At 38.3% G+C, this 16,052-nt stretch overlaps 1 protein-coding gene across 5 annotated transcripts; it reads left to right on the forward strand.

Annotated features, from left to right (window-relative positions):
- Positions 1-264: 264 nt before the first annotated feature.
- Positions 265-15,628, forward strand: pex5 (peroxisomal biogenesis factor 5). Of its 5 annotated transcripts, XM_073872027.1 has the most exons (17): positions 272-563; positions 1,442-1,599; positions 2,063-2,101; positions 2,739-2,856; positions 2,930-3,073; positions 3,231-3,321; positions 4,639-4,729; positions 5,405-5,527; positions 7,557-7,667; positions 8,196-8,279; positions 8,371-8,490; positions 9,994-10,137; positions 10,271-10,341; positions 10,432-10,653; positions 11,153-11,318; positions 14,410-14,567; positions 14,664-15,628. In XM_073872027.1, the coding sequence occupies exons 2-17, from the start codon at positions 1,486-1,488 to the stop codon at positions 14,902-14,904; spliced, it is 2,037 nt and encodes a 678-aa protein (XP_073728128.1). In that variant the 5' UTR covers positions 272-563; positions 1,442-1,485; the 3' UTR covers positions 14,905-15,628. The 5 variants fall into 5 exon arrangements, with proteins under 5 accessions (XP_073728126.1, XP_073728128.1, XP_055065797.2 ...); XM_073872025.1 differs by lacking the exon at positions 7,557-7,667 and having other exon boundaries at positions 265-393; XM_055209822.2 differs by lacking the exon at positions 7,557-7,667 and having other exon boundaries at positions 275-563; positions 1,451-1,599.
- The last annotated feature ends 424 nt before the right edge of the window (positions 15,629-16,052 follow it).

Here is a 16,052-nt window from a genome sequence, read left to right on the forward strand (position 1 = left end):
TACACTTAACACATTATTTAGATTATTTAAGAGCTATAAAAACTAACACGTGTTGAATTTGGCTGTTAAATAAGTGTCTTTATTTATAACCGCTTTATTTATCTTAATTATATAGTATAGAATGTTATTACATTAAATACAAAATCCTTTAAGGCACATTTTGCATATAAATATGATTAAAATTTCGTTATTTAAACAATAGCTAATCAACCTGTTATTCAACGCACGCGCTGTCACTTTAAGACTTTTCCGCAAGCTTGACGTATCCCTCGCGCTAACCGCTGTGGCTCGCAGCACAGTTTACGCAAATCCCGTTGGTGAATAGCCGGAGCGAAGTGTGTTGAATTTGCATGGCTGGTTCGCTTTTTGATTCAGTGGGCCACACGGGCAAAGGTAAATAAAGACAGGACGGTCACTAGTGACATATTTACAGCAACGACAATACGGTGTTCGTTAACCTCAACCGCGTTGTTAGCAACGGCTGGAGTTTGTAGTTTTTGTCTTAAACTGCATTATTTACCAGTTAACTGAGGGGAGGAGAGGTGACCACATCGCTTGTACAGGTGAGATGAGTTTATTTAGCTTGTAAGCTAACAGTGCCAGCAGTATAGTTGACTTTACTCAATAATAGTTACTCTGCTATCTATATCATTAATATTCGTAGCTTATGCTAATAGCTAACCACTTGTCGGGGTGTGTAACTTCTATGTATAATTGTATACTGTATATAATGTTTTTATCCTCTACTTACAAGAAGTCAAGCTGTGCCACATACTGTTACATTTTGCAGATCTAAATCATATGCATGTAGTCGGGTTCAGTCAGTTATTGGTTTTTCATCAATTGCAAGTAACAAGAGTGAAACAGGTTTATTAACCCTTGCTCCTATAGTTATGAGTTTTACCTTTTTTTGCAAAATGATTGCAATGTAGAAGCTTTTATCATATAGCAGTGTTGATTATTGATAGAAGCTGTTTTTAGGAACATTGAAATTAATCTAATCTTTCTTGTCTGGATAAGATTATAGCATATGTTTATGCAAGGGGAAGGTAGCTCAGGCTACAGGATTTATCCTTGTGGGATGAAGCTGATGATTCAGTATCTTATGACAGCTTAGACCTAGACAAGATGTTCATTCAAAGACAGGCATATATTGGAGATTGTCATAGGTTTATATTTGTATAAAGCCAATGTGGGATCACACATACATTTTTATTTATTGATTATTTTGTCTTTAAGCTGATGTTAAGTTCATATTTACAGGAGCAACTACCTGTGCCTTTTTCAGGGTCAGTATGTTAATGATCTCTGAAACTCTCTGTCAAAGATCACCATCACTAAGCTTGGAACCTATAACTTTTGTGTGACCAATTCAATTCCATAAAGACTCTTATTACCTTGTAATGACACACTCAATGACAAAATTTCTCTTTTTTATTAGATATCTTAGGTTGTCAATCTGATCCCGGCTGACTCTGTGTTGCCATGGCGATGCGGGAGTTAGTGGAAGCAGAATGTGGGGGGGCCAATCCCCTCATGAAGCTAACTGGTCACATGACCCAGGAAGGAGGGGCTTGGAGACACAGATCGACACCTACTGTATGCTACTTAACATTTAAAAAAATATTTAACTTCCAGAAATTGTTAAAACCTCTTAGTAAGCGATATATTGGGTCAGCGACAAGCTAGGCAATATCACGTTCATTATTGCAGAAGAATATGCAATACGTGATATTGCCTAAGTTGTCGTGAACTATGACTCCGTGTAGTAAATGTCACTCCATCTGATAGCAGGTGATGGCGATTTACTACTAATCACCGAACCGGCTTTACTGATGAGATGCGCATAACAATCTCATCCGATATATCGGCCAGCCATACCTCTTAGTTGTAATATTTACAGTTTATACCGTAAATATATACATTGTTAAAACACTAGATGCAGTTTGGTTCACTGGTACTAACATATAGTATATCACAGAGCGAGATTTATAATGTTATTTTATTATTAAATGTATTATGTTTTAGTCTTGTTATTTATTCTCTTTCAATTTTTCTATAGATTCCTCCTACTCCAATTGAAATAGCCACAGAAGAGGAGGTGTGTATTTGGTCTTATCATGTTTCAAGCATTGTATTGCCATTTGTATTTTTTGTCAGTTTTACTTTTTTATTATTCAGTTCAGTTCAAATTTATGTAGTGCTTTTCGCAATTGTTTATTGTTACAAAGCAGCTTTACATGGAATAGAAATAAAGAAAAGTACAGAAAAATCAACAAACAACGAAATCATATTGAATGTAGATTAGAATTGAGTACATGCACTGTAAAAAAGATTTGTTGGCTCAACCTAATTAACTAAGCTAACTGGCCACCCCAAAACCTGGAGTCACCAGCAAGCACAAAGAGTCTTTATTGTGCCACTAACACTTCTAAGTCAAATCAACTCAAAATCTTAAGGCAACTCACCTCTCCATGCTGAACCAACATATCCTTTCTCAGTGTGGAGGATAGGGCCTAGAACTGATCCCTGTGGTACACCATATTATTTAACCTGAGAGTAACATGACTTTCCTTATTAAGATAATCAAATTGATAGCGGTTGGTTAAATAAAACCTAAACCAGGCGAATGCCTGTCCTCTAATGCAAAATAATTTTATAGTCTATGTCTATTATCACTTTCTATTGTGCTAAAGGTAATTGGTATATCTAATGCAATACTTTTTTTTTAAAAACAGTTGGTGAGTGAATTTTTACAGGCCCCACAACGACCTCCTCAAAGTTTTGATATGGGTCAGCTGCTGGAAGAAATGCAACAGATAGATCAACAGAGTTACAGACAAGCTCCTCAGAGAGGTACGCATACACGCACATATACAAACGCATTTAACACCTATGTATTTGCTGTAACTAGATTTTATATTTCCAGCTCCTGATGTGGCTGCCCTTGCTCTGTCTGGTGCTTGGGCGTCTGAGTTTCTTTCTGGTGCAGACTCCGCCTCTTCTGCTGGACAGGCTTGTTTGGATCCAGCTGATGCTGATTGGACCAGAGAATTTATCAGTGAAGTGTCAGGTGAATAGATTTTTAAAAAGGTTAAATATAGTTTGGTTAATGTAGATTAGAAATTCACATGTACAGTCATTGACTAGCAATTTTTTTATATCACTCTTTCCTCTTTTGTCTTCTACTATACCTCTACCTCTCAATATCCTTCATACCTGCCTCGTAGACCCAGGCCGCTGGGCAGAGGAGTACCTGGAGCAATCAGAAGAGAAGTTATGGCTGGGAGATTTGGGGGAGAGAGAGCAAGACAAAGAATGGTATTATATTTTATGAAGAATTTGTAGGAAACATGAGATTAGACCTCAATATACATAGAGTACCCAATGCTAAATAATTAATTATTTTGTTACTATATTAATTTGTTAGAATTCGTACAAGTAACCTGTTTCATTTGTACTAGACTCTACCTGCTTGTTAAAGGGACACTCCAATTTTTTTGAAATTATACTCATTTTCCAGCTCCCCCTCATTTTTACCGTTTTGGAATCCATTCAGTCTCTGGGTCTGGCGCTACCACTTTTAGCATAGCTTAGCACAATGAGAGTATAGTCCTAGCCATATCTGCCTAGAAAATCTGAACTTTTAATTTTCTGTCGGTCTTAGTACACAATGTAACTACAGAAGAGTGAAGTTTTAAAAAAGAAAAATATTGAAACTCTTTGGTTATTTTTGAGTGCGATGCTAATGGTCTAATCAGATTCAATGGATTGTGCTAAGCTATGCTAAAAGTGGTACCGGCAGACTCGGAGATCAGCTCAATGGATGGAAAATGAGCATATTTTCATAAAAGGGGGAGTGTCCCTATAAGTCTGACATCACATGCCACAACTTCTGGGTCCAAACTCTCCATCAGATGCCTTAAGCATGCAACAAACTTTATTAATATATACTCACATGTGCTCTTAAACTACCAAAAAATCACGATCCTAATTTTTATCTCCTTACCAAAATCCCAGATGGCGAGCAAGCAATCCATCTTTAATGAAGTGTTAAAGGGATAGTTAACCGAAAAAATCAAATTATGTCATCATTTGTTCTAAACTTATATAAAAACAAATAAAGATATTTTGAAACATGATTTTAACCAAGCAGATCCAGGGTACCATTTGCATCCATAGTAGGAGAAAATAATACTATGAAAGTGAATGGTGCCCCAGATCTGTTTGGTTATTAACATTTTCCAAAATATCTTAATTTGTGTTTAGCACAACAAATTAATTTATACAGGTTTGGAACAACTTGAGGATAAGTAAATGATGACAGAATTAGCTTTTTCATTGAACTATCCCAATGTAAACTTGAAGAATCTAGTCTACACAACAAGTTTATAAAAATATAGCTTAAATGTGTGGTACAAATAAAGAGAGCCTATAAAAAGATGTTGAGATTGTAGTCTCTCATATAACGGCAATGTAGGCTTGGACCCGGAAATGGTATTTCTTACATCACAACTTAACAAATTAATTATCTTTCAAATGTTAAAGATGTGGGGAATGTTATGATAGGCAAAAATGAGTTACTAGTCAGCTGCCTTTATATCCTGTGTTGATGCTTCAACATTTTGATTTTTTCAGGACACAAGAATATCAAGCAGGGGAAGAATTAAGACAAACAGCAAATGAGTTGCTTGCCAAAGTGGATGATCCTAAACTAAAGAACACAGAGGTGAGAGCAGGAGGACTCAATGTTATGGGCTGTGTTGTTGAAGGAACACTTTAGTCAAAGTCCACATTAAAATAGATGATTAAACATGGATAGCACCTCAAATGCTAATGCATTATTATTTAAATTGATAATCTGGTTATTTTAATGGACACTTTGGCCAACGTGACTTTTTCAGTGTTTTGCTTTCAGCATTGCCACATCACACAAATGATCTGTCACAAGGCATCACTTTAGTTGTCACTTTAGTTACTTAAACCTAAAAAAAATTCTTTAATGGATCTTTTTACATCTCACAGCTTTTGTAATTCTCCAGTATGCACTCATGTGTGACATTTAGACAGGTTAAAAGTATACATTAAACTTCTATTCAACTTTCATTTGGTCTTGTGACAGATGATCAAGCGATGTGACATTTTTCATGAACATTGCTTCACCTTCAGATTTCTCTCTCCTTTTTATTTAACTTGGCACATGCTTTATCATGGACTATAATCTGGAAAACGTTATTTCAACGTTTTTGGTCGTGTTTCCTTCCTCTCTGTGGTTTCCTTGTGGCTAAACATAACTGTCAAGAAGAAACCAGCTGAGCACTTTTGTGTGTGTGTGGATTTTTGTGTGTTTGCTGTTGGCTGTAGATGTGTAATAGCTGTTATTATTGTTGTTGTTATTGTGTAGTTCCTGCGGTTCATTAGGCAGATTGGCGAGGGCAGTGTGACTGTGGAAGACAGAGCAGGAAAAGTGCTCACTGATAGAACGCAGGCCAAGGAGGCACAACAGTGGGCCTCCAGCCTCAACCAGGTACGAGCCCTTCCCATCTACCCCGAAAGGCTGTAAAGGCTGCAACCGTTGCCCCCTGGTGGGCATTTTGGCAGTGATTAAGCTGATAGGCAGGTTTAGTCAAAACTGTATAGCATAGAGAAAATTCTTACCAATGTCTTACAAATGGCACTACTTGGTATGAAATGATTTTCTACAAGACAAATTTATTTAGAGGTTTATACACATACAGATGAGGCCAGTAATATTGAGACCACATTAAGAATCTAAAAATTGTATTTATTTGAAAGTGTTTTCAAAATAAATGAAGAGTTTGGTCCCATAACGCGATAAACGCCATTTTAAAAAATAGTTACTGCCAAAATCAGTATTATATCAGGTCAGTATTTAAAAGTAAATTCTTAATTTTACGCAAAATACAATATCCCCCATGTTATTCTGTCATCTTCTCTCCCTTTTTTCCCAAAACGCATTAAACGCCACTCCTACTTTTCTGCAGAATGCAATAAATCCGCTCCACAAATTACAGCGCACCATTCCACACATTGTAAACAAACAATGGCGACACCTTGAGTACACAGAATCTTAGTTTTCCTCTTCTACTTTGTACTTCGTGATCAACATACAAACAAAAACAAAATAATACTTTGATAGCATTGATAAACATGTGGTGGTTTTCTGTGACGGGAAATAAACGTAAGCCATCAACATCTAATAATTTACGCGAGAGGCACTCGGGAGCCAATTGCTTGTTCTCCCGACAGCATCAAGTTTCTGTCATGCTAACACATTGACCCCAGCGGATCTTATGAAAAACTTTACATTATTTTACTCAAAGTCAACGAAAATCGCGCAGGACCAAAACATTTTACAACTGATCTCTGTGTAAAATGTTATGCGACGACGTCCCAAGTATAACCGCAGCAAGTGTTTTGGTTAATGCAATTAATGTTAATTTTTTTAATCAGTGTATACCACTATTCAACTAAATGAATATAACATGGCAAAAATAAATGCACATTTATATATTGATTCAATAGATTTATAGCAAAAAACTTGACATGGATTTATTGCATTTTGTGGAAAAAATGTTTTTATAATAAATCTTTCAAAATCAAGTTATGGATTTGAATTTTTTAATGTTTTTATAACCTAAAGATGCTATGTGAAAGTTTGTAACAGAAATACCGGTTTTCATCTTGTCACTTTCTTGGTATAGAAAACAAGTTTTTACCGAAATTAGTCGAAATTGATTTATTGCGTTTTGGAACCAAACTCTTCAAATATGCAGTGAAATATTACTATAAGAGATATTGAAGATCATGTTCACTTAACAAATAATCTAATTTGTGACATTGACCATATTAAAGGGTACCTTGTTTTGGTCACTTTTTAAGATGGTCTAGCTGGATTTAGATGTGCCACCTTAATCCAGCTTATGCTGATTTTTCGGTATGGAATTTTATTAAAACTATGACATTTGTACAGTTTTTAGTTTCACATTCATATAGCCAATCCCAGTGTTAATCTATTACACCATACATGTGTTTATAGTTAGTCAGGGCATAACCCCTTTAAGGTCAGATTTCCTTGCAGCCAGTGATGGACACATTATGCTTTTGTAATCATTTATAGATTATGCCGGGATGGAGCATCATGTTTTGTTGAGTCTACGGCTTGCAATTATACAGCTTACTGGGGACAAACCAAAAACTAGTGTTAAATACTAAAATAAAGGCAGTTTTGTGTTCATCTTAAATCAGACAAAGCGAAATACAAGAACTTTCACTGGCCAAAACATCTTAAGCTTTAAACTATGCTCTTCGTTTCCAAACAGCAGTCTTGGTTTTATTTAGCAATAGTTTAATTGTAATAATCTTGTCTTCCTTTTGTCCTGAATGATTATCATGACAGCATCTTCATCGTGACATTTTAACCTTTTAACTTCCATCCATATCTAAATTTCCCCACTTTGCTTAACAATCCTACACCGAACCATCAATAACCAAAAATACCCCTCCCTACCCACTGTCCCATACTGGTTGCCCAGTTCCTGGAGTTAGTGGAAGGGACTGTGCCAGTGGAAACTCGTGAGGGCAAAAAGAAGAAGGACAAAATTAAAGCTAAACAGGCAGAGCGATGGGCTACTGTTGTCAGGCAGGTAGGACTTTTATCACCTGATCACAGTAACGCAGTAGTCCAGCAGTCATTCGTGGTGTCTTTTCTTTTTAGTTTGGTCATTTTGTTGTTAACCAGTCCCTGCTGACCAAACTACTTTTAGCCTAATGCTTTAGTTTAATAGTGCCTTTAAAATAATTATCACAGCACGACACAAAGCATTTAAAGCTAATGCCCTGCTCACAATTAAAATGCTTTTCATTTGTGCCCAGCTCTTGAGACCACACCGACTTCCTGCAGTAGTCAAGCTACCTTTATATTATAGACGGGAACATTGCTTGCTATTTTAAGTAAAGGAAAGATGAATGTATGAGGGTGAGATTTTTTTCATGCTCTGTCGGCCTAATCTTTACTTTCTCCAATACATCCTTTCTTTATTCCTCCACTCTCATTCATCACAATCTGTGCTGTGCTGTTTTTTCCCTTCGGCTGAGTAGAGTTTAAGCACTTACAGGCTATGTGATGTGTTATGGAGGCTGCTAACAGCTCGGCGTGTCGCTGTGCTCCGTAGGTTTCGGCAGAATCAGCAGAATCTTGGGTAGATGAGTTTGCAACTTACGGGCCAGATTTCCAACAGGCCAAAGCAGCGGTGGAGGTGAGACAAACTTCACACTTGTGCTTGTGTTTAATACTCCTCCATGCGTATATTCATTGCCGTTTGGTGTTTTTGTTGTGTGTGAGTTCAGAGTGATGTGGATTTCTGGGAGAAGCTCCAGCAGGAATGGGAAGAAATGGCAAAGAGGGATGCTGAAGCTCACCCCTGGCTCTCTGATTTTGATCAGATGCTCAGTAGCTCTTATGACAAGGTACCTGGAGAAAGTTATTTGCTGTGTTGTCTGCTCTAGTTTATTGCTCTTAGGCCTGTTATATCAAGTTTTTATTGTTGTTTAAATGTCTGTGTGTGTGTTTTAAATATGTTTTTAGACAATCCATGTGCAAATTCATTATTTTTTCCTACTTTCCTACGTCACAAACCTGAACGAGTGAATCAGGCTGTCCGAGTCATAGAAATGTATGCCGCATATAGAGCTATGTTGCTTCAGCTGTACATCTGTGATGAAAGCACGTACTGCTCACACATGCAGTGTGTTTGCTTTAACCTGGTAACATCAGCGTTTAAGAAACAAAACGTGCAAACTCCCGCATGCATTGCAAAACCAGCAGCTACATGTCTGGAGCTGACGAATGTGGCATCTATGTACATATATATCTATGGTCTGAGCTGGATCAGTTGAGTGGAGGCAGGGATGTATTCGCATATTCAAATCTATGGTCTAATGCTGCGTTCACACCAGCCACGGTGGAGGCGTCGGGCGCGGGTGGTTTCGATGTTGAGTCAATGTGAAGACGTGTTGACACGCGTCTGGAGGTCTCGCCACGCAAATGACGCATTTAGCATTGCCACGGGAAACGCGAGAGTTGAAAAATTTGAACTTTGGCGGAAAAACGCGCCGCGTTAACCATTCAGGAGCTTGCTGTAGTAGTGACGTGATTGCAGGAAGCGAGCAGAGTTGCAGAAACCCCTCCCATGACGCGAATTTACGTCTCGATGACTAGAATGTCACGCGCGGCCTTTACGTGCGAATGAAGCGCGTAAACTTAAAATGATCAAGCAACAAACTAGACGCGGTGGACGCAAGTTTGGCGCCTCGAACGCGGCTGGTGTGAACCCACAGTAATGCTGCGTTTGCACCGGCCGCGTTTGAGGCGTCAGGATCGTGTCTGCCGCGCCTAGTTTGCCGCTTGAACAGTTTGAATGCATTCACACTCTAGATCAAGCATTTGATGCGCATCAAAGGCGAAATCCGCTTATTGTGGGAGGGGCAAGTGCTATGCGGTTGTCTGTTTGCAAGATGGCTGATGTTAATTGTGCATTTATCAAGAGAGTAATCTACCGCGGCTGGTGTAGACGCAGCATTAGATGTTGTGATTTAGTAGAGGCAGGGACTAATTTGCATATTTCTAGATCCACATATACTTAATGAGGCAAGGGTGTAGATTTACATTACAGCTATTTTAAAGCTTGGAGAAATTGTTATCACAGGAAAAACTTTTACATAATACTTTTTGAAATATTGCATTTTAAATAAATGTAAATATTGTCTTTATAATGATTCTAAAATATTTTCAATCCATCAGTTACATTTTTTTTCAAGGATTGATTTTTTAAGTGAGTATTAATGTGCTGAGTCAAGTTAGTCCAGCTTTTTGTTGCATAGAATTGCATCAGACATGCTGTGAATAAGAGTTTGTAATAGCTTCTTTATGTCGTTTGTCCCATCATACTTTGGCCTTTATCTCTCCTACAGGGATATCAGTTTGAAGAAGACAACCCTTACCTGTCTCACGAGGATCCGTTTGCTGAAGGTGTGAGGAGGATGGAAGCGGGAGACATTCCTGGAGCGGTGCGACTCTTTGAGAGCGCCGTGCAGAAACAGCCAGACAACCAGCTGGTCTGAGCACCTTTCTTATAATCCTACATCCAAAAACTGACGATGCATTATATCTCAAGAGATTATAACTGTGTAACTGCATTCCTCTTTGGCTTTAAAAACTGCTGACATTTTGTGTGTGATGTTTCTGCAGGCTTGGCAATATCTGGGCACCTGCCAGGCAGAGAACGAGCAAGAGTTTGCTGCTATCAGCGCCCTCCGAAGGTAAGGATTACAAGTGCAGTCTTTGTGCAAAGCATTACAAATCTGATATTGTACATTATTCTAACTTGCTCATGTCTCATTTGTTTTCAGGTGTATTGAGCTGAAGAAAGACAATTTAACAGCTCTCATGGCTCTAGCTGTGAGCTTCACCAACGAGTCACTGCACAGACAGGCCTGCGAGTCGCTACGGGATTGGTTGAGGCACAATCCTAAATACCGGAATATTCTGGAGCATCATGAGCGAGAGAAGGAGAGAGAGGGAGTGAGGGAGAGAGATAAAGAGAGGGAAAGATTTGGATCTCTTCTTCCAGAGTAAGACGATGCTTTATAGAAATGATTATGTGTTTGATATTATGTGCTCTATAATGACAACATATGTGGTATAATGTTAATTAGCACAGAAAATGTAAAAATGTGTTCTAGTTTTGGCACTAAGAATGAAGTCAGTATATACGTACATTTTATACGCGCCTTACCTTTTAAATGTTAACTTAATAGTTTGCATAATCAGGTGAGGAATCAGCATCAGCACTGTTTTTAATGTATGCCTTTGCTGCATCATCATGAGGCATACATAAGCTACTGGACAGGGCATAGTAACCAAGCAACAGCCTTGCATTTGTCTTCCATCATAAGACGCAGTAGTCTAAAAATACATCTATAGAGACACAGATGTGGAGTTCTGTACAATATTGTTGGTAGCCGATTACGTCCGTGTTTGACGTTGCAGATATTTACCACATTTTCTGGGATGGGGAGGGGTAATTTTGCACCTTCATTCCTTCCATGTTTCTCTTTCTTTTTTGCACAGGGCACTGTTTAATGAAGTGCAGTCGTTGTTTTTGAGTGCAGCAGCTGCTGAGCCCACACAGGTGGACCCTGAGCTGCAGTGTGGACTGGGAGTTCTCTTCAACCTCAGTGGAGAATATGACAAGGCCGTGGACTGTTTCACATCAGCTCTGTCTGTCACACCACAGGTCTGTTCATTTACATATACAGCCTGTTTACACCTGATATTAAGATGCGTTTTGGTCAATCGGATCACAAGTGGATGCTGCTAAATAAAAGTGTAAACGGGGTGCAAAATGTTTTGAGCTCATCCACTTTCGACCACATTCAGAGGTAGTCGAAAATGCATTCAACTTGTTGGTTTAGTGGTGTACACCCGAATATGTTTAATGGTTGAATATGTTGAGCAGCCACATAAGACTGCCTACTGATCTAAAGTGGTGTACCGAGCACAATGTTTTTACACCGGACATGACTTCTAATGCGAACCCAGTGTTCAATGCGATCTTTAGGCTTTCATCGATAAAACTGAAGCCTCTTCATTTTTATTTTGCGATTGTGTGAATTAAAGCAACACTAAAAAGTTTTTTTTACCTTAAAATAACGTTTCCAATAAAGTTTCAGTCGTTTATCCACTCGAAACAGGATGAACGGCACTTTCACATTCGCTTTTTAGCCCTCTATCGGCCAAAACCGCACTAAAGAAGTTTTCCAACTACAAAAACTTGCTTTAGACCTACAATCCAATCAGAGCCAGCTTTGCTGCAGTATGCTAAATTATTTACGACAGTGGTAATGGACAATTCTGCTTCCAACCTGTAGGGGGAGCAAAGAGCAAAAACTCTTTAGTGTTGCTTTAAATTGCACAAGTTTAATTCATTGATTGCTCTGAAATAAAACTCTGTGCAGCATGTTTAAGGGCACAAGCAGCGGACTCTTACATAATATTAAAGGCGGAGTGCACAATGTTTGAAAAACTCTTGGGAAAAGGGAGTCGGCCGACTACCAAAACACACGTGTAGCCAATCAGCAGGGGCATGTCTACTAACTGACATCCTTGCTGTGGTTGCGTATGTGTGGGGCGGGTCTATCAAAAGAAGGTCCAGATTCTATTGGGGTAGGGGCGTGTATCAGTGGCGGCTGGTGACTTCTTTTTTTGAAGCTCACGATGCTAAGTTCGTCACAACAGGTATGTAGCTTGTCATGTGTGTGGTTCGTCATTTCAAAATATGTGTTCTGCGCTTTGAGAGATCGTGTGTGCATCACGTGTCATGCCAAAATAAGTGCCTGCTGCCTTGAACTTGAACTAGAACTTGAAAGGAGACGTTCGCGTGTGCCAGATATTTGCACATCTCATGCTTAATTAAAGTTTACTGTTAAGGGAGTGTCTTGCATGTATTTAGGGAATGCAAGCGTCTGTTTTGATGCGTCTCCTGCAGGCACTTATTTTGACAAAACAAGTGATGCACACAGGATCTCTCCACACGCATGACACATATTTTGGAAAAGGGAACCACACACGTGACAATCCGAACACTTATTATGAATTAGCGCATCCTCGGAAGTGCAGTCACGAGCCGCCACTGGCGTGTATGTTTAGGTGATTTCAAATGTCAACATTGGCTTTCAAATATTGTGCACTCCGCCTTTAATTCATGTCAATTTAAAGGTGCCGTAGAATATAAAACTGCATTTAGATGAATAATAAGAGGTCTGTATTATTACATTCCATTATTGTTTCCTCCTTATGTAGACCTTGTGCATGCAAAAGACTGCTGCAAAACAAGCCAATCTCAACATAACACCAACTGTAACTTTACAGTCGCGATGTACACCCCCAACATTAAAAACATTAAATTAAGCACAATGTTGTTATAATGCTAATAACAAAGTTGTGACTGTTGAGTTATTGCTATATGCTAGTTAAAGGCGGGGTGCACGATTTTTGAGAAACGCTTTGGAAAAGGGAGTCGGGCCGAGTAACAAAAACACTTGTAGCACTAGCCAATCAGCAGTAAGGTGCATGTTTATTAACCAACGTTGTTGCCTGGGTTGCGTATGTTTGGGGCAGGTCTATCAGAAGAAGGTCCAGATTCTATTGGGGTAGGGGCTTGTTTGTTTAGGTGATTTCAAATGGCTTTCAGAGATCATGCACCCCGCCTTTAATGCTATATGCTAGCGTTTAGACCGAAGTTCTACTATTGACGTTACAGTTACGTTTTGCAGGTTCATAATGAATAAACTCAATCTTACTGCTCAGAAATGTCCATTAACAATCTCCAAACAATTGATAATTCCTCAAATTCTGTCTTTGTCTGATACAGGCTCAAACATAAAACTGAAAGGAGCTGCTCTGTGAAACGTCTGTGTAGATTCTATGTAGATATCAGACAAAAATTTACATATTATTTCAATGCATTCTTTGGCACCTTTAAATCCATAATTTCTCTCGCTCATATTAAAACGAAAGCAGAGGAACTCACCCACAGACCACCCCCTCAGTAATCAGGACAGAAGTGGTCAAAAGTGGACAAAAGAGACGGATTAAAATACCAGATGTGAACGTGAATTTGTCTCTTTCGCCCACTTGTGATCTGATCGACCAAAAGGCATCTTAAAAGGGTAGTTCACCCAAAAATGAAAATTCTGTTATCATCAACACCCTTGTGTTGTTACAAACCTGTATACATTTCTTTGTTCTGACGAACACGAAGGAGCCCCATTAACTTCCATAGTAGGAGAAAAGAGTACTATGGAAGTGAATGAGGCTCAAGAATGGTTTGATTATGAACATTCCTCAAAATATCTAATTTCATGTTCATCAGAACAAAGAAATTGATACAGGTTTGGAACAACATGAGTGTGAGTAAATGATGAAAGAATTTTCATTTTTGGGGAACTATCCCTTTAATACCAGGTTTAAACAGCCCTATAGATGTGGTAATAAGATCTGTCTCAGCCATGTAATCAGATCAGACATGCTGGATGAGATAGACTCGTTTACACCTTGTAATTGCCCATTTGTGATCATTCTAAGCTCAACGGGTGAATAGGTGATTCTTTGATGTTATGCAGGATGTATCAAAACGACTTGGCCTTTTCAATACAAATGCCTCCGAATACAATTTGAAAAATGTTTGAACACCATTTACATTTGTATTTATCACTTTCCACTGAAAATGATCTTAAAACCAAGTGTAAACAAGGTTAGACATAGGATTTAAATAAATTGTTCATGAACACTTTAGCTCATATTTCTCCATGTTTTCTCGTGTGTAGGATTATCTGTTGTGGAACAAGCTTGGAGCAACTCTTGCTAACGGGAATCGCTCAGAGGAGGCAGTAGCGGCTTACAGACAAGCGCTAGAGTTACAGCCTGGATTTGTACGTAGCAGATATAACCTGGGCATCAGCTGTGTTAACCTGGGTGCACACAGGTAACACCTTTTTTACACTTAGTATTAAAGGGGCCATATGATGCAATTGTACCACAACAATAAAACCAAATGCCCTTTCTCCTTCTTTTTTATCAGGGAGGCAGTTGAGCACTTCCTGGAAGCTCTTTCTCTCCAGAAACAGGCCGCAGGAGACGGGGAGGGAGGTGCAGGTCGAGGACCAGGTGCAGCAGCGACTGTGATGTCAGACAACATCTGGTCCACCTTACGTATGGCGCTGAGCATGATGGGAGAAAGCTCATTGTACGCGGCCGCCGATCGGCGAGATCTGGACACGCTGCTGGCACACTTCTGCCATAGAGAAGGCGAGACAGAATGATGTATGGAGTGTTTGAAGGTGTGGAAGGAGATAGAATGTGAGTGTGGAGAGAGATGTTTTTACCACAAGACTGAAGATGTCAATCTCATCAAAGAGTTACAGGGGCACAGTTTTTTGTGCAATGAGAAATAAAGGAGAAATCTGAAAAAACAAAACAAAAGGAGGCCCAGCACTGCATTACTGGACAGATGGATGAACTGATGGACTGCTCAAGAGATAAAGAGATGTTAAAACGTCTATGGTACATCAATCAACACAATAAGACAGTGGATGTAGTTCAATGACACTACAGCTTTTGTTATAGGTTCACGCTTGCAGAAAATCTTGCAGTTTTTCCATTTTGTTAATCTTGAAGATGGATTTTTGCCATTTTATTTACCTGCCATTATTACAAAGTATATCTCATACGAGATGGCAAAGGTCTCTGCACTGTGAGCTCAAAAATACCTGCCTCTGTTTGACACAGAGTGTAGTGATGTTGAGTTATAAAGGTCATTTGTCTTTGAACTGGGGAATGGTTGTGAGTCTGAGACAAAAGATGTGGAAACACTTTTTCCTATTAGCTATTTGCTAATAATTAGATATTTGCTAATGCTGTAAGATAATTTGCCTAATTGTAAATTCTACTTACCGTGTGTATTGTACAATAATTGTTGTTTTGCATATAACCAATTTAAACTGCTATCATATGTAATGCAAGCAATAAACCCTTGATAAAAAAATACCTTTTGTTATTGTAATTTAAGTATATGTTATTTAGTATCTGAAATGATGCATACTTTTAAAGTATATATATATATATATATACACACATATATACACACACACACGTGTACATACATAGTACATACATATACATATATATATATATATACATACATATATATATATATATATACATACACATATACATATATATATATATATATATATATATATATATATATATATATATATATATATATATATATATATATATATATATATATATATATATATATATATATATACATACATATATATATATATACAGTAAAGGCCAAAGGTTTGGACACACTCACTCGTTCTTTATTTATATATTTTTCCACATAACATAATAATAATAAACTAGTCCAAACTATAGCATAACACAAATGCAACTGTGTGAA

Source organism: Misgurnus anguillicaudatus, chromosome 10 (genome assembly GCF_027580225.2).
Source record: "Misgurnus anguillicaudatus chromosome 10, ASM2758022v2, whole genome shotgun sequence".
NCBI lineage: Eukaryota > Metazoa > Chordata > Actinopteri > Cypriniformes > Cobitidae > Misgurnus > Misgurnus anguillicaudatus.